This window comes from Lepidochelys kempii, chromosome 2, assembly GCF_965140265.1.
Source record: "Lepidochelys kempii isolate rLepKem1 chromosome 2, rLepKem1.hap2, whole genome shotgun sequence".
Lineage (NCBI taxonomy): Eukaryota > Metazoa > Chordata > Testudines > Cheloniidae > Lepidochelys > Lepidochelys kempii.
This window is the reverse complement of record NC_133257.1, coordinates 176539644-176559370: the sequence shown is the minus strand read 5'-3', so window position 1 is coordinate 176559370 and position 19727 is coordinate 176539644. Positions and strand designations below refer to the sequence as shown.

Below are 19727 nucleotides of genomic sequence, written 5' to 3'. Positions count from 1 at the left end.
TATGAATGTTATAATTGTTGACATCTGATTTTTGTCCCTTTATTCTCTTACAAAGAGACTGTCCAGTTTGACCAATGTACATGGCAGAGGGTCATTGCTGGCACATGATGGCATAGATCACATTGGTAGATGTACAGGTGAACGAGCCTCTGATAGTGTGGCTGATGTGATTAGGCCCCATGATGGTGTGCCCTGAATAGATATGTGGACACAGTTGGCAACGGGCTTTGTTGCAAGGATAGGTTCCTGGGTTAGTGGTTCTGTTGTGTGGTGTGTGGTTGCTGGTGAGTATTTGCTTCAGGTTGGGGGGCTGTCTTTAGGCAAGGACTGGCCTGTCTCCCAAGATTTGTGAGAGTGATGGTCGTCCTTCAGGATAGGTTATAGATCCTTGATGATGCGTTGGAGAGGTTTTAGTTGGGGGCTGAAGGTGATGGCTAGTGGCGTTCTGTTATTTTCTTTGTTGGGCCTGTCCTGTAGTAGGTGACTTCTGGGTACTCTTCTGGCTCTGTCAGTTTGTTTCTTCACTTCAGCCAGTGGGTATTGTAGTTGTAAGAATGCTTGATAGAGATCTTGTAGGTGTTTGTCTCTGTCTGAGGGGTTGGAGCAAATGCGGTTGTATCGTAGAGCTTGGCTGTAGACGATGGATCGTGTGGTGTGGTCTGGGTGAAAGCTGGAGGCATGTAGGTAGGAATAGCGGTCAGGAGGTTTCCGGTATAGGGTGGTGTTTATGTGACCATCGCTTATTAGCACCGTAGTGTCCAGGAAGTGGATCTCTTGTGTGGACTGGTCCAGGCTGAGGTTGACGGTGGGATGGAAATTGTTGAAATCATGGTGGAATTCCTCAAGGGCTTCTTTTCCAGGGGTTCAGATGATGAAGATGTCATCAATATAGCGCAATATAGCGCAAGTAGAGTAGGGGCATTATTTCTCCCTACCCCCCACTGTTCCTCAGACGTTCTTGTTAACTGCTGGAAATGGCCCACCTTGATTATCACTACAAAAGGTTTTCTCCCTCCCCCGCCACTCTCCTGCTGGTAATAGCTCATCTTAAGTGATCACTCTCCTTACAGTGTGTATGATAACACCCATTTTTTCATGTTCTGTGTGTATATAAATCTCCTCACTGTATTTTCCACTGAATGTATCCGATGAAGTGAGCTGTAGCTCACGAAAGCTGATGCTCAAATAAATTGGTTAGTCTCTAAGGTGCCACAAGTACTCCTTTTCTTTTTGTGAATACAGACTAACACGGCTGCTACTCTGAAACCTGTCATTATGCAAGGCACTGCATTTAGCCATATGGAGTGGAAATCTATCAACTTCATGAAAAAACTCGTACAGATACAGACAGACATCATCTTCCTTTCCAAATGCAAACAGATGGACATTGTACCAAAAGGACTGAAGGTAAAAAATCCATTACAATCTACATTCCCTACAGACTATGCTGACAGCTTGTGTCACACGCTCTCAGAGAAACTGCGGAACCACCTGATCAACATCCTCTACAGCAAACAGGGAAAGATTAAGAATGAGCTCTCAAAACTGGATACTCTCATAAAAAAACAACCTTCCACACAAACTTCCTTGTGGCTGTACTTTACAAAAACTAGACAAGCCATTTACAACACACACTTTGCTTCTCTACAAAAGAAAAAGGACACTAAACTATCTAAACTACTACATGCTGCAAGAGGCCACAGCAATGGTTCCCTTAACCCACCCAGCAATATTGTTAATCTATCCAACTATACTCTTAGCCCAGCAGAAGAATCTGTCCTATCTCGGGGCCTTTCCTTCTGCCCCTCCACCCCCCCACGAACATAATACAGTTCTGTGGTGACCTAGGATCCTATTTTCGACATCTCTGACTCAAGGAATATTTCCAACACACCTCTAAACAACATACTAATCCACAGAGACCTTCCTACCAACACTACAAAAAGAAGGATTCTAGGTGGACTCCTCCTGAAGGTCGAAACAACAGACTGGACTTCTACATAGAGTGCTTCCACCGACATGCACGGGCTGAAATTGTGGAAAAGCAGCATCACTTGCCCCATAATCTCAGACGTGCAGACACTATGCCATCCACAGCCTCAGAAACAACTCTGACATCATAATCAAAAAGGCTGACAAAGGAGGTGCTGTTGTCATCATGAATAGGTCGGAATACGAACCAGAGGCTGCTAGGCAGCTCTCCAACACCACTTTCTACAAGCCATTACCCTCTGATCCCACTGAGGGTTACCAAAAGCAACTACAGCATTTGCTCAAGAAACTCCCTGAAAAAGCACAAGAACAAATCCGCACAGACACACCCCTGGAACCCCGACCTGGGGTATTCTATCTGCTACCCAAGATCCATAAACCTGGAAATCCTGGGCGCCCCATCATCTCAGGCATTGGCACCCTGACAGCAGGATTGTCTGGCTATGTAGACTACCTCCTCAGGCCCTATACTACCAGCACTCCCAGCTATCTTTGAGACACCACCGACTTCCTGAGGAAACTACAATCCATCGGTGATCTTCCTGAAAACACCATCCTGGCCACTATGGATGTAGAAGCCCTCTACAGCAACATTCTACACAAAGATGGACTACAAGCCATCAGGAACACTATCCCCGATAATGTCACGGCAAACCTGGTGGCTGAACTTTGTGACTTTGTCATCACCCATAACTATTTCACATTTGGGGACAATGTATACCTTCAAATCAGCAGCACTGCTATGGATACCCGCATGGCCCCACAGTATGCCAACATTTTTATGGCTCACTTAGAACAACGCTTCCTCAGCTCTCGTCCCCTAATGCCCCTACTCTACTTGCACTATATTGATGACATCTTCATCATCTGGACCCCTGGAAAAGAAGCCCTTGAGGAATTCCACCATGATTTCAACAATTTCCATCCCACCGTCAACCTCAGCCTGGACCAGTCCACACAAGAGATCCACTTCCTGGACACTACGGTGCTAATAAGCGATGGTCACATAAACACCACCCTATACCGGAAACCTCCTGACCGCTATTCCTACCTACATGCCTCCAGCTTTCACCCAGACCACACCACATGATCCATCGTCTACAGCCAAGCTCTACGATACAACCGCATTTGCTCCAACCCCTCAGACAGAGACAAACACCTACAAGATCTCTATCAAGCATTCTTACAACTACAATACCCACCGGCTGAAGTGAAGAAACAAACTGACAGAGCCAGAAGAGTACCCAGAAGTCACCTACTACAGGACAGGCCCAACAAAGAAAATAACAGAACGCCACTAGCCATCACCTTCAGCCCCCAACTAAAACCTCTCCAACGCATCATCAAGGATCTATAACCTATCCTGAAGGACGACCATCACTCTCACAAATCTTGGGAGACAGGCCAGTCCTTGCCTAAAGACAGCCCCCCAACCTGAAGCAAATACTCACCAGCAACCACACACCACACAACAGAACCACTAACCCAGGAACCTATCCTTGCAACAAAGCCCGTTGCCAACTGTGTCCACATATCTATTCAGGGCACACCATCATAGGGCCTAATCACATCAGCCACACTATCAGAGGCTCATTCACCTGTACATCTACCAATGTGATCTATGCCATCATGTGCCTGCAATGACCCTCTGCCATGTACATTGGTCAAACTGGACAGTCTCTACGTGAAAGAATAAAGGGACAAAAATCAGATGTCAACAATTATAACATTCATAAACCAGTCGGAGAACACTTCAATCTCTCTGGTCACTCATTAACAGACCTAAAAGTCGCAATATTACAACAAAAAGACTTCAAAAACAGACTCCAACGAGAGACTGCTGAATTGGAATTAATTTGCAAACTGGATACAATTAACTTAGGCTTGAATAGAGACCGGGAGTGGATGGGTCATTACACAAAGTAAAACTATTTCCCCATGTTTATTCCCCACCCCCCACTGTTCCTCAGACGTTCTTTTTAACTGCTGGAAATGGCCCACCTTGATTATCACTACAAAATGTTTTCTCCCCTCCCCCCCCTGCTCTCCTGCTGGTAATAGCTCATCTTAAGTGATCACTCTCCTTACAGTGTGTATGATAATACCCATTTTTTCATGTTCTGTATGTATATAAATCTCCTCACTGTATTTTCCACTGAATGCATCCGATGAAGTGAGGTGTAGCTCACGAAAGCTTATGCTCAGATAAATTGGTTAGTCTCTAAGGTGCCACAAGTACTCCTTTTCTTTTTATATAAACATTTGCATTTTTATACAATGAACTCCTAAGATTCTTAAACTTAATTCCATACGGTTTACCTTAATTCAGTAAGGTTTGTCCAGTATATAGCAGAAATTTGCCATATTTGTCACAGGGGCCATCTCATTATTCACCTTTAAAACCGCCCTCAAAACTCTCCTTTTGCCAAAATGCCTACAAAACACTTAACCACAGTTAGGCTGCTGGTGTGCTATGCTGCCTGCTATGCTGACCAGTATTGTCTCATTGTTTCCTTGTGTTCCCCAGTCTGTCTGTATCCATCTATTGTCTCTTGTCTTATACGTAGATTGTAAGCTTTTTTGGGCAGGAATGGACTTTTTGGTCTGTGTTTGCATAGGACCTAACACAATGGGGTATTGCCCCATGACTGGGGCTCCTAGGCATTACTTTAATACAAATAGCAATAAATAATGACTGTTTGTTTGTATTGTTTGCAAAGCACCTAGAAAAACAGGGCATCAGTTGTGGCTGGGGCTTCTAGACACTATCAGACTACAAATAATAACAAATAAAAATAAAATTACACAATCAAAATGTCAACAAAACTAAAGGGCTCTCCCTCCTCAACCTCTAGAAGAAAAGAACACCTGCACCCTGCTGTAACCACTCCCTCAGGAAAACATGAGTCAGTAGATAGGCAGTGTTCCCTGAAAAACTGGCTCTGCTGGGAGAGGCAGTCTGCTGATCAGACACATCAGACTTTGAAAAAACAAAATGACTGATACAGTATGCACATACTGAACTCTGAGACTGAGATGGATGTGTCTTCCAAACAACAGATCAAAGAAACCACCCAAGAGGGACCTTTTTTAAGCAATAGCTGTTTGAAAATACTGTCTTTGGAAAAGAAAAGATTGTGAAATAACACATTTGACCTTTGGCTTCACAATTTCTGTGACTTTTCTTCTGTGTAGTCCTTAGGCAATACTTTACTACTGTTACTTTAAACAGTCACTTGCAAAGGGGAAAGTGGTTATGTGTCCTTTTCTGTTCTTGTTTTTTTTTAAAGGCCTCAACATATTTTTTATTTAAAATATAGTTCTGCTTACATTCAAAATTTAGGTCTTGTTTAAGTTTGAAGGCTTTTGTGGAAGGAGAATGGGTAGGGTTATGACTCCATGAGTACCAAGGAAATAAAACCTGATTAACACGGGATGAATAATTGTTTTATTCAGCCTGTTTAAGACTCTATTGTTTGTTTGTTAACATCTATTAAGTTAAGACTGAGGGCTTGTCTACGCTTAAAAAATGGTACAGCAGCAAAGCTGCATCTCTTCAGTATAGACGCTACTTAAGCCAATGAGTAGGTAATCCACTTCCCTGAGAGGTGCTAGCTAGGTCAGAAGAATTCTTCCACCTAGCGTTGCATACATGGGGACTTAGGTTGTCTTAACTGCACCTCTCAGGGGTGTGGGTTTTTCACACTCCTGACTGACGTAGTTAAACCAACCTAATTTTCTCGTATAGACCAGGCCTGAGAAACACTTAGGTTGAAGGACATCTTTATTAGAGATTGAATATTCACTCTCTTTTTACTTAAGGTCATAGTTATTGCACATTACACCACTGGGGCTGTGATAAATTCACAATCCACATTTCTGACACCTCCAACAAATCTTCCTGAATAAGTAGGGAAGACCAGATTTCACATTCCTCATATTTCTAAGTAATAAATAAATAAATTGCAGACTTTCTTTATAGTGTGCATTGTAAAACAGCAAACAAAAGGACCCAAACATTTTTCCCTTTAAAACCAGTCAGTATTTAAAAATATATAGGAGTCAAATAAGATTATATTATTGAAGTATGATTGTCATGTAAGAGTTCCAGCATATTCATGTATTTAATTGGGAGCGTACGTTGCCAGTTCATCCTTAGTAGGTAGGGTGTTCAGGTTTTAGTCCTAAAACACTAAAAAACTCAATAGGGCACATTCTCATGTTACCTGTAATGTTTGGCCATTTTAGTGTGCATGTTCCAGCTGTATAGCTGGTTTGAGATGTCTGACTCTATACACAGTATAGAGGAGTTGCCCACACAACAGATTCATTCTAAGACTCCAGTTAAGTTAATCACAACAGCAATGTGAATTCCATAAAACTGCAAGCTAATCCAAAGTGATGAAAGTAAACAATTTTAATACAGTGGGGACAAATCAGTAAGCTAAATAAAAATTACAGTGGGGTTGGTGCCATAATAGAACAAAAGCCCCAGATTGCAGGTTGTGAACCATCTATAGTTCTTGTCTATAAGAAAGAAGTACTTGGAATCAAGTTTCTTTTCTAAGAATGTCATCGCTATAACTAGATGACTGTACTTTTTAAATGGTCCATGATCACATCCCTAATCTGATCTTGTAGTCTCGTATGTATATTTAAGTTTATTTAATATGCCATCCTACGTTACTTTCTAAGGCTTAAATTTTCAAAAGTGGCCAGTAATTTTGGTGCCTCAGTTACTGAGTGCTCAACTTGAGACACCCTCGCACTTTTCAGACAGGGCTAAGCACCCACCCTCTGAAAATCAGTTCCCTGTAAGGTGTCTCAAAATATATAGCCCATCTTTTATCTATCTTGTATGGTAATTACAAGGTAACTAACTTAGTTGTGCTCTATCACTAACCATTTTATAGTACTCTTACATTCACAGCCTTTCTAACATGTGATTTATGTCCCCGCATGTCTGTTGTTTCGCTTGTTTTATTACACATATGTAGTTATAAATGATTTCTTGAGATTGTGCGACATGTTTTGAAATATTTACGTCTGTGGTTTCAGTCTTTCTTTTTGAAAGGTTAGAGCAATAAGGGCCAAATTCTGCTAGCAAATACCGGTGCATAATTCCCACAGCTTCAGTGGGAGTTGCTCATACAAAAGCAGTAGCATTTACCAAAATTGATGATGGCTTCAGAAATCACAACCTAATAGAAAATGAACTAAAAATGTCTAATATACTGAAGTGATTAGATTGATGGTTTTTTTGAGTTTTACTGGGGGAGAGGGGTGTGGGTGGGAGTGGGTTGATCATGGTAAATGAAAGATTATATGTATGCAGTTGCTTGATTCCAGCAGCTAGGGTTTTAAGAAAAACATCATATATCATAAAAAGAAAAGGAGTACTTGTGGCACCTTAGAGACTAATGAATTTATTTGAGCATAAGTTTTCGTGAGCTACAGCTCACTTCATCGGATGCATTCAGTGGCCACTGAATGCATCCGATGAAGAGAGCAGTAGCTCACGAAAGCTTATGCTCAAATAAATTTGTTAGTCTCTAAGGTGCCACAAGTCCTCCTTTTCTTTTTGTGGATACAGACTAACACGGCTGCTACTCTGAAACCATATATCATGAGACTTGTGATAATTGCAAGAGTTAGCAGCACTAGGATAGGTAACAAACTGTTCACATATCCCTCATTTCTAGGGACATTACTTGGTGTAATCTGAAAGTTTCCTCTTAAACTATCATTTGAACAGCTAAAATGGAAATGAAGTATACAAGTATGTCTACATTGGTGATAAGCGGGATTTTCCATGGATTTCAGCTAGCTCAATTGAGCTAATTTGATTTGGAAAACAAACTTATTTTCCTAGTCTAAACAAGGCCTAAGTGTCTGGTTCAATCCAGTGCTTTAAAGATCATAAAGAATTTACCCCCAACTCTTGAAAACCTAGCTCATTCTGAACTTCTGCTTACAAGGATGGCTAAAGAGTAACACTATTAACCAATGATCATATTTGCTATAGTTATCTCGTATGTGCGCCTTATGGCTGTACCCATTATCAATAACTTCATTTATATTATGCAGAACTTTAAATCTAACATTTACAAAAATGAAAAATGAGGTAACCTAAGGTTTGTGTGGCACAGAGGTGAACTTGGAATGTTCTCATAATGGAACTTTCTCATACTGAAGGAGAGTTGAATACTATGTCACAGTGGGAAACTGGGGGAAAGTTTGCAATGAAGGTTGTAGGGGAATTTCCCCATTTTGGCGGGAAAATTGTTGAGAATTCCACTTTTTGCCAGACATTTTGGGAACACAGCACCTTCCATATTCCTGTAGTCTAGAACTAGATCCCAATTCTTCTAAGTCAGTGGGAGGTTTGTCATTTACTTCAATGGGAATAGAACTGAAAGTTGAATTTTGGACTTCAAATTAGTTTCCAGAATCCCTTAAGGAAACTGTAGTCTCAGTACAGTAGACGCTCATTAGTAGCAACATATCAATGCCCTTTTGCTATGTTGCTCCTAAGCAGCTATTGCTGTTATGGGGAGTGTCGACAATTCACAGTAGGGAAAGGGTTCCCCAGGGATGGCTGCTCTTAGAAGGTGTTGCTGCAAACGAGTGTCTACTATATTTCATTCTGTACTCTGGAAAGAACACAGAGAAACTTTTTATGTTATAAAGTATACTATAAGGACACTTCTATTATTTCTGCATGGTTAACCCTCCCAGATTTTATATTTTAGCCATACTGCTTGAATACCTTTTAATCATGTACCTGAATACATCTTTTAAGGAAAGTATTTGCAATGTTTTCCAGTCCTTGTGTGACAGCAGCCAAGCTTCTATGACTTCTCATTACATTCATTTACTATATTGCCTAACTGTGAGAGGATATAGGTCTTGTCCTACTAATCTGAGGAATATTAACAAATTAATCTCTGATATTAGTTGTGCTCTGCTGCAGAAGGCCTTGCTAGTGTTTCATTTGGAGCACTTATGATTGGATATCTGTGTACATGAGTGCAAAGGTACTGAATGTAAGATTATTAGAAACTCGGGATTAAATAGTCTACATCTACAATGTAAAACCTTGCAGCAGTCTCACTTAAGGAACAATAAAATGTCATCTTTACATAGTGCTATTCGCAATGTTGTAACATCAGTAGTTTCATAAGAACAAAATTAAATTCTTAGATTCTTTTATTTGGAAGTGTAGTATGTGTATGTTTCCGCATATACCATAAAGAAAACTAACTAGGATTATATGATTTTTTTTTATTTTTATTTTTTTTTTGGTGGGGAGTTTCTCACTTCCTTTGCTGAACTCCCAGGATTTGTCTCCTAACCGTTCAGTCCACATTCCAGCTACTATCTATTGTGGCCCAGGAGGATAGGTTGAGACAATGAAGAGTGCTCATGATTTGCAGGAAAGGTGATTCCTGAGTGGCATGAGCTGTTGATTTTCTTTGCAGCTGTTGAGAGTGCCACCCCTGTAGCATTCCTAGTCTTTGCTGCCTGAGAAATGATATGCCTGCATCAGGAATCAATCCCACTTATCAGCACAGAATCTTGCCAATTGACTACAAGGCCAATCCTTTCATTTTGCTTCTAACTTGTACAATTATTCCCATCAGTGAAGCTAAATGCAATAGGATACATTAATGTACAATAAAACTACACTTTTAAATGCACAAAGGTCAGGAAATGGAAAAATAAAGGTCCTAGTAACATGAATTTGCCCCATTGCACATATATAATAGCTCTGATATATGGACATAGTGGGCCAAATTCTGTTTCTGTTAAGAGATTCCATCCCATTTGAAGTCTGTTGCATATTGTTATATCTCTCTGAGACGTTCTCAGTCTCCTTATAAATGTCTCCAGTAGCAGCGGTTCCACTTGCCCCTGGGTGGTGTGTCACAGGGAAGTGGGGTCATTAGATTACTGAAACCCTAACAGTTACCTGTGTCATGCTGAAAAGTAATTCCTTTTTTAATCTCAGAACTATTTTTCAACTTTAACAACTAGTTCTAATGACATAGATACATATGGAAATAGCAGCACAGCTTCCTGAAGTGCTGGTTTTCTTTTAAATAGGTGAATTTGTAATTGTCCCTAGAAATAATAGTTAAAACCACACTGAAGATGAAAAAAAATTATCCATTTATTAAGTATTATTAGTATTATATTTGAAAGAACACAATGAGTAAGAATGCATACTATATAGCTATTAAAATTCAGAAATGAAAAGTGTCTGCAGAACCACTATTCCTTAGAGGATGTTGTCACAAAAAGTCAAATAGCCTTTGAAACCACAGACTTGTTGATGCATATATAATGCGTTAGCTAACTTATGCTAATGATGCATATTTATCTGGAGGAATGAGTAGAGCTGATTGGGAATATTTCACCAATATATTTGTTGTTGGAAAATTCCCATTTGCCAAAATTGGAAACTTTTAATGGAAATATCTGTTTCAACTAAACTTTCTTCAGGAAGGTTTCTCAGATCCAGGTTGGAATTTCTGGTGAGAGAGAGAGAGACCTCAGAACAGTCCAGTGGTTAGGACACAGGTGAACAGCTAATAGCCTGGTGGTTAGGGTACTTACCTGGAATGCGGAAGATCCAGTCTAAAGTCCCTGCTATGCCTAATTCAACTTGGGTCTCCAACATCCCAGGTGGTGCCCTGACTGCCTAGCTATTCTGGGGTTCTTTCTCAATAACCCTTGTTGGAACTGTTCCCTCTGTATAAATAATTAAATATTATTTGGGCAAGAAAGAGACTGACTCTGGGATATGGGAAAACCAGCTTCAAGTCCCTACTCTGAATTAGGCAGACTATCATTTGGGTTTTGCATATCCCAACAGAGTGCCCTAACCACTGGTCTATTGGCTATTCTGGGGTAGGTGGATCAGTCTCTCTGTTTTTCTGCCAACGTTTTTGAAAGGTCTCAGTTTTGTCCTGATGAGGAAAAAACGCAAATTCCAAATCCTCAACATATTTGGGGAAACAGAATTTTTCTGGCCATCCCTCATAATGAGCTTGAAACTCTTGGTGTTGGTGTCTCACCATCACAGACTGGTGATTGTCTCAGGTTGTGCCATAGTTATAGCATATGGATCCTATGCTGAGTGACAGAAACGTTTATTGGGTTTACGTTTATTGACTGAAACTTAGTAAATACCATCACCTTTCCAGGAACTACACAATAGGTTAAAAATATTGTTTACTGCATGTGAGAAACTATAGGTTTTTTTATAGACAAATGATGCATTTGCTAGTTACACATCCACAATAAAATTAGATCCAAGTCATTTTCTGGCCTTGTGTATAATGGCGTTATCCTCACAGTGAGGCCTATTTAAGTGAACACACCTTCCTGTTAACATACATAAATAAATACAACTGTTTAAAAAAAAAATCCAAGAGACTTAACATGGTGTGTAGCATGTGGTGCTACCTAAGCAACGCTGTAAACTATTCTCTGTATTCCTTCATTCCTGCCCACTTGTCAAGGGTTACTGTCTTCCTCCCTCTGCTCCTGCTTTTGTATACCTGTCCCTTGCCCCTATTTTGCCTTCTGTGTTGTAGCTTTAGGGCCCAGTCCTGCAAACACTTACTATGAGAAGTAGTGTCCACACTGTGAATGAGTCCCCAGTGGGCCTGATTATGGTATTAAACACTATGCTCTGTGTTTGCAGGATTGGGCCACTATATTGTAAGTGTTTGGGGACAGGGTATGTAAATGGCTTATCATACTTTGGGTGCTGTATAAACAATAAAACTGCAAACTGTTTGAGGCAGGGACTGTCTTTTGTTCTGTGTTTGTACAACACCTCGCAAAATGGGGTCATGGTCCATGACTAGAGCTCCTAGGTGCTACCACCATAGTAATACTAATAATTAATTATCTTGCTGTTTTTCCAGTTATTCAAAGTAGTCTGCTTTATTAGTCAATAAAATATCTTTCATACTGTATTGTACTTATGGTACAAGGCTGTGAATAGGATTCAGAATTAAAATATTGTTTTTATTCACAGAATTATTTTTCCCCCTCTTAAACTTAAAGCATTTCAGTTCAAATGGATTTGTCTCCTGATCATGTGAAAAGGCCCTTCTTATGGCAGAGGAAACTGTGAAGAGCTCTCTGGTCTTGTATCAGATGAGCTGGACAGCATGTCTGGAGGCAGGTGGATAATGAGAGGAATACATGAGGGACTGAGTGATTTGAATGGCAGAGCTGCTTTTTTTTGGGAGAGAGCAGGTGAAGAGAAACAGCAAATGGTGTCTGAAAGTAAAACAACAAGCAGTGTCTCACAGTGGGCTTGTCTTCACTTCAGAATAAACTTGAGTTATAACACAAGTGTTGCCCCATCCTGAGTCTTGTCCACACACACAAGCCCTTAACTTCAGTGCAGTGGTGCTTTTCACTTGGGTTGGCTGGCTCGAGATAGAGTAAAGGATAAAATCAAGTGAGAACAATTTGCTGGCTGCTAGCACAACCATTCTGCAGTCTGGACACAAGCTAATGCCACTGGTGTGACGGTAGTCCTCCAGGGCCTTCCCACAATTCTCCTGTGTTCCCAGAAAAGACAGACACACTCTCCCACAGTTACTAGGAAAATATTCAAAAAGCAGCTCATCTTACAGCAGTGCTAGGAACCATGGGATGTGCCCCCTGAAGCCTTACTGCTGCACATGAGTGAGTGCAGCACCATGGGGGGTGCAGCAGCTCAAGTGTAATTTCACAGTGTGGCTGCTGTCACTTGAACTAGGGTAACTGGAGAGGAATAATTCAGTTTACTCTGCCACGAATACATATCCATTATGGCTGAAGGGGTCATTCATTTTTTGTGGCAGGAGTACTTTGGATCTCAATCTGGGAGGAGAATTTCTTTTTGAACACTGGCTGGTATCTCAAAGTGGTGGAAATTGTTCTTTATGGGGAGCATGAGCTTAAATGTATCCCTATGTAAACTCCACTGGAAATTACTTCAGCGATGAATTTAGCTGATGGTGTTTGAAAGAGGATGGAGTTTCTATTAATTTAGAAGAGAGTGGATCTCTAGTAGTCTTTGCCCCATCCCATGGCCTGAAGTGTATGTGTGGGTGTGTAGAGAAATGAACCACCATCTGTTTCTCCACAAAATCCCTATTACAGAAGAGCCTGGTTACACAGGGGGAACCTCATGTGTATCTTGCATTTACAGCTGTCTCCATAGACATGATTAATCAATAAAAAGTTTGATACATGATATGTCTCTCCTGTAGAAAAAATTTCTGTATCTCTTGTTTCACAGTCATGTATGAAGAGACTGTGTTCATTCATTGTTTTTTTTATTCCAGTGTACCTTTTTATATGCCCCTTCTAAGCTGGCACATAAAATTCAACAATGTGTATTCGAAATAATATTCTTTCCTTTCTTCCCCTTCACAGAATCTGTACCAAAACAGGTTCCTAGGCCTGGCTGCCATGGCGTCTCCATCAAGGAACTCACAGAATCGGCGCCGGTGTAAAGAACCGCTCAGATACAGCTACAACCCTGACCAGTTTCATAACATGGACATCAGGAACAACTCCCATGAGACGGTAACCATTCCACGGTCCACCAGTGACACTGACCTGGTCACTTCAGACAGCCGATCTACTCTAATGGTCAGCAGTTCGTATTATTCCATAGGACATTCACAGGACCTAGTGATCTATTGGGATATAAAGGAAGAAGTAGATGCAGGGGATTGGATCGGCATGTATCTCATTGGTAAGTCCTGCCTGCCTTTGCATTTCCAATAGCTTTTATTTTTTAATTTTGAGTGTATTAGTGAACAGTAAAGTAAGGGGCAAACAGAACTTTCTTGGTCTAACATTGGCAAGCTTATATACATAGTTCTTCAAAGGCCTCTTTGTCCTAAATTGTCACGCAGTCCTGATCTTCTTTTGCCTGAGTAAGCATTGACTAGTATCTTTAGGGTTCTGTCTACACCAGAGGTGGGCAAACTATGGCCCGCGAGCCACATCCGGCCTGCGGGACCGGCCTGCCTGGCCTTTGAGCTCCCAGCCAGGGTGGCTAGCCCCCGGCCCCTTCCCCGCAGCCTCAGCTTGCTGTGCCTCCAGTGCTCTGGCCAGCAGGGCTGCGAGCGCCTGCTGAGCAGTGCGGCGGCATGGCTGGCTCCGGCCAGGCAGCGAGGCTGCCAGACATGCTGCTCTGAGCGGCATGGTAAGGGGGCGGGGAGCAGGGGGTTGGATAAGGGGAGGGGGTACCAGGGAGGGGAGTCAGGGGATGGTTGGATGGGGCGGAGGTTCTGCGGGGGGGTGGTCAGGAGATGGGGAATGGGGGTGGGTTGGATAGGCGTGGGAGTCTCAGGGGGCCTGTCAGGGGGAGGGGGTGTGGATAGGGGAGAGGGCAGTCAGGGGACAGGGAGCAGGGCGGATTGTATGGGTGGTGGGGTCCTGGCGGGGGGTGGTTAGGGATGGGGGTCATGGGAGGGGACGGTCAGGGGACAAGGAGCGGGGGGGTTGGATGGGTGGGAGGTTCTGAGGGGGGCAGTCATGGGTGGATAGGGGGCGGGGGCTAGGCTGTTTGGGGAGACACAGCCTTCCCTACCCGGCCCTCCATACAGTTTTGGAACCCCGATGTGGCCCTCAGGCCAAAAAGTTTGCCCGCCCCTGGTCTACACTGTGGACAGTTTCCCAAAATTTCAAACTGGTTTGATTTTAAAGCAGTTTGAATTTTTGGGGAAATGTCCCCAGGCTAGACAAAGCCTAGGATTCCAAGCATCTACCAGTGCAAGTCCTTACTCATCTGAGTAGTCTTTACTGCAGTGAAACTACTCACACCATTAAGCATTATGCAAGCTTATAAGGTTTTGCAGAAACAGAGCCTTAGCCCTTTGAAAAGCAATGAGCAGAATGTCTTTTCTCTGTATAACTAAAGAATACTTAGATATGAGTAATAAAAATTAGTAACAACGGACACATACTTCACTTCTTTTCTTCAGTACAAAATGAAGATTTTTAAATACTTCATTTAAAAAAGAATGGTTAGGAAATTTAAAATCTTTGCGCAGGATTCAGAACAGATACACTGAGGGCTTCATCCTCCAATGTACTGAACACTCAGATCTGATCCAGTGATACACTTAAGCATGTGGTTAAAGTTAAGCACATGAGTTGCCCTATTGGCTTAAATGGGGATACCTCATAGAATCATAGAAATGTAGGGCTGGAAAGGAATTTGAGAGATCTAGTTCAGGGGTTCTCAAACTGGGGGTCAGGAGGTCACGAGGTTATTACATGGGGAGCTGTCAGCCTCCACCCCAAACCCCGCTTTGCCTCCAGCATTTATAATGGTGTTAAATATATAAAAAAGTGTTTTTAATATATCGGGGGGGGGGTTGCATTCAGAGGCTTGCTATGTGAAAGGGGTCACCAGTACAAAAGTTTGAGAACCACTGATCTAGTTCATCCCTCTCCGCTGAGGCAGGATCTAGTATACATAGGCCATCTGACAGGTGTTTGTCTAACATGTTCTTAAACTCATGTGCTTAAAGTGAAGTACATGCTTAAGCGCTTTATTGGATATGTCCAGAATGCTCAGTACCTTGAAGGAGCAAGTCCGAAGAAACATACCAGCACAAAAAACAAATGGTCACTTACACCAAAAATCACACCTCACGCAGGTTACTTCCAGTCCCAAGGGACCAGTCACTAACCCCAGAGCAATCGGTAACCTAGATCTCATATCAAAGACAAGACCTGTAGCCAATCCTGTAATAAACCACCAAAAGCTTTCTTAACTAGAAAAAAGAAATGAGTTATTTACAGGTTAAAGCAAGCAAACATATACACACAAATGAGTGATCATCTGAATCCTAAGAGTGACAGAGTTGTGATCTGTCAATTCAAAGTATCTTTCAGGGTGGACCCGGGGTAACCCCAGGGATCTCTGCTTCAATGTCACGCTGTCTGGAGTGGCTCACAACTGTGAATGCTTCCAGACAGCGTGACACAACTCTAACAGGATTATGCCACTACAATACAAGAGACTGTCTACTCTGCATTTAATACAGCAGAATCCTGGTCATCGGAGCTGTTTAACATGGTGCACTGGCTAATCAACCCAGATTCCATACCCCTGATACTGGACCCAAGCATCAACCACTGTGAAGAGCTGTCAGTGTACCCCGCTGTTAAAATCAACTGAATATATATGGAGCTACTTGGGAAAGGAAATTCTACCTCTGACCAGATTGAAATATCCACCTCACCACCCCAGCTGAGTTTGGACCCATCACACATTCCGAAGGTCAGGAAGCTCTGAAAATATAACAGCCACAACCAGTTAAACGAATCCATGCTGGATGCCAGTACTAATGGACATGGTCAGTGGCTCCTTCAGAGCACACTTACCAGCCTCCTTGAAAAATGCAATAGTTTGTCCAGGGCTCAAGAAGCTGTCAGTCAACCCTGAACTTCAACTACGGTTCTGTCTCCAACCTCCCATTCCTGGTCAAAATAAATTGGAAAGTAGTAATCACCAAAATATCAAACCCACAAAACCCTAAGCAGTTTTCATCCCAAAAAGGAAAATGTGCCAGGGACTCCCTGAAGCTTGCCGGGAACTGCACTATTGCTGTCCGCTTTACATGGAAGGTGCTCAGATACTGCAGTGATGGACAGCAGTATAAAACCCTAAGACACAGAGATTCTAGGTACATAGTACAATAGTGCTGGGAATGTGTTTTTGTATACTTTGAATATGAAACATAGAATGGTACATTTTTCTGGTACAGCAACCTGACAGTTACCCTTGTAGTAGCTAGTAAATTACAAATTAACTTGTTACACAGTTAATCCATGGGAGGGGAAAATCCATTGATTCTTGTGGAGTAGGTTTTTCCCTGGATTTATAGATTCATAGACATTAAGGCCAGAAGGGACCATTATGATCATCTAGTCTGACCTCCTGCACAACATAGGCCACAGAATCTCACCCACCCACTCCTGCGAGAAACCTCTCACCTATGTCTGAGCTATTGAAGTCCTCAAATTGTGGTTTAAAGACTTCAAGGAGCAGAGGATCCTCCAGCAAGTGACCCGTGCCCCATGCTGCAGAGGCAGGCGAAAAACCTCCAGGACCTCTGCCAATCTGCCCTGGAGGAAAATTCCTTCCCGACCCCAAATATGGTGATCAGCTGAACCCTGAGCATGTGGGCAAGAGTCACAAAGCTTTCTAGAATCTACATCTCCATGGCAGAAAGAAGAAAGTGTCCGGGCCCTTCTGGATATGAAGGGAACATTCACAATGTAAAATGATACATGGCTGGGTTTCTGAGTTAGCAGCCAGCCAGACTGGAACAAGCATACCAAAAAACCTGTGCACTTCCCCAGTCAACTCAATAGGGGATTAGCCCTGCAGCCTGTTGTCACCACTGAAATGACAGCATTGTTAACCATTTCCATCCTGATGATCATAACCAGAAATGCCCAGTTAATGTGGTTGTGTGTGTAGTTAGGGGGTGGTCTTATATTCTGAGCTTCTTTTTCATTTGAATTCCTGGGAACAAAGCTGAAAGTTTTAAACATGGAAATAGTTTATTAGTGGGGGGGTGGAGGGTGAGAAAACCTGGATTTGTGCTGGAAATGGCCCACCTGATGATCACTTTAGATAAGCTATTACCAGCAGGACAGTGGGGTGGGAGGAGGTATTTTTTCATATTCTCTGTGTATAAATAAAGTCTGCTGCAGTTTCCACGGCATGCATCCGATGAAGTGAGCTGTAGCTCACGAAAGCTCATGCTCAAATAAATTGGTTAGTCTCTAAGGTGCCACAAGTACTCCTTTTCTTTTTGTGAATACAGATTAACACGGCTGTTACTCCGAAACCTGTCTTTAATGTTATGTTGATTCATGAGGTAACTGAGAAATTGTTTATGCTCTATGGGGATCGTGCAGAGTGTTGTGGTATTTTATTGTTGTTTTTTTATAAAGCTTGGTCCAGCAGCATTAGTATTATTATTTATTGTTTGTGTTACTGTAGCACCTAGGAGCCCTAGTCATGGATGAGGACCCCATTGTGATAGGCAACTGTACAAACAGAACAAAAAACAATCCCTGCCCCAGAGTTTACAATCATTTTCATTTTAATAAATTAGGAAATATCCCTATATGTTTTTGTTGGGTCCTGATGTTGAAATGTTTAGGGAAAATATCTTTTCCCCACCAGCAACACTCACTGAGAAATTTTGGAGATATCTGATAAACCACAAACTTCCAAATAAAGATAGTCCAAACCTTGAAAAGACACAGCATTTGGCAACAAGGAATATCTGGTGGGTAGAAGATATATTCTGATGAAGAAGGTTTCAAGAAGGGAGAAGAGTAAAAAGAGCTAGATCATAGTGGACAAGTATTTAGAGAATGAGACCACTGGATGTTTTTGTGAAGGCATATTCCAGTCAAGTAGTTAAAGTAGATTGAAATGGGAGAGGGGGGCTCTCACCATACCAGCCAAGGATTTGGGGATATTCAGGGAGAATGTTGCTTACTGAAATCCCGGAGAGAAGTAGGAGTGCTTCCTCTGCTTTTACAGAAGGGGGAAAAGGGGTTCATGCTCTCCTCGCCCTGCCCCCCTCACTTGAATCCCTGTTCAGATATTAGCTTATGGCAAATTGGGAGCTCATCTTTATCTAAAACTGTAAAAGATAAGTTTAGAACTGATATCAGAGTTAATCTCCTTCTACAAGAAAGGGTTGTCATCCATGAGGAGAGGTAGTACAGAATAAGTTAAGAAAATGATGGTCATGTAATTAGTGTCCAGTAATACTATTGGGTATACCTGTTTAAAAAGCTACATGGATTCCAGTGATAACAGAGTGGAGAAGTTAATACATCCCCACAATCAACAGTTGATTTTGTAAATGTATGTGATAGACGAGCATTAGAAAAATTCATCAGTTTGGGGGAAAACATGAATATGGAGTCTGTTAAAATATAGACCTTGTTTATCCAATTGGCAATGGCTAGGCAGCAAGAACATGTGGATTCCTCTGACCCAAGAATGTGTACTTGAAAGGATATAAAATATATTCTGCCTGTGGAAATCAGAGTTTTGTATTGTTGTTAAGCTTGATCTTGAAGCATTGTAACTTCCCGCAAGACTTGCTTCACATGATCCTTATTTCACTCTTTTTCAGCATTATGTATCAGCTATAAAATAAATTGCTTGCTATGTGTAACAGTAGTGTAACAGTTTTCCTAATGTATCTGTTTGTCACTTCTCAGGAGAACTATAACATTTCTAATAAACACAATTCTCCAAAAATATGGCCTCAGTCAAAACCACATGTAAACACTCAAAAGTGAGAATCACTACCCTGATTACACAACTCACTGTTTTTATGTGAAACCAATACAAATGTCATTTGTCTGAATAGCTAAGATTTACATATTGGTATTTCCTATATCAATAAAAATGTGTTTTAGTGGAAGTCTTGCAACAGGTGAAATATTTGCAGTTACTTATCTGATGGTTTTGTCTTCCTCCTTCACCTCATTTACTGTTAGTATATGTTATGGTACAGAGCCTCTTAGAATTAATATGGACTTCTGGCAGCTGTGTATAGATAAAGAGCTATCTTCTAATTACTGCAGTTGAATTTCAGTCACAACTATATTTCACTGCTTTCATCATATCAGTATCTGCTGTTGAATGGCTCATAAGA

The 19727-nt window shown here is 41.7% G+C and overlaps 1 protein-coding gene across 6 annotated transcripts in view; it reads left to right on the top strand.

Moving 5' to 3' along the window:
• Window positions 1-19727, top strand: part of HECW1 (HECT, C2 and WW domain containing E3 ubiquitin protein ligase 1) — a 353016-nt gene that overhangs the window by 99183 nt on the left and 234106 nt on the right. For all 6 annotated transcript variants that reach the window (XR_012157436.1, XM_073332820.1, XM_073332821.1 and 3 more), the window contains one exon: window positions 13441-13765. Coding sequence is in view for 5 of the 6 variants with exons in the window: in XM_073332820.1 (XP_073188921.1) it covers window positions 13441-13765 (325 nt within the window). In the remaining variant the exon portion in view is untranslated. The remainder of the gene's footprint in view (window positions 1-13440; window positions 13766-19727) is intronic.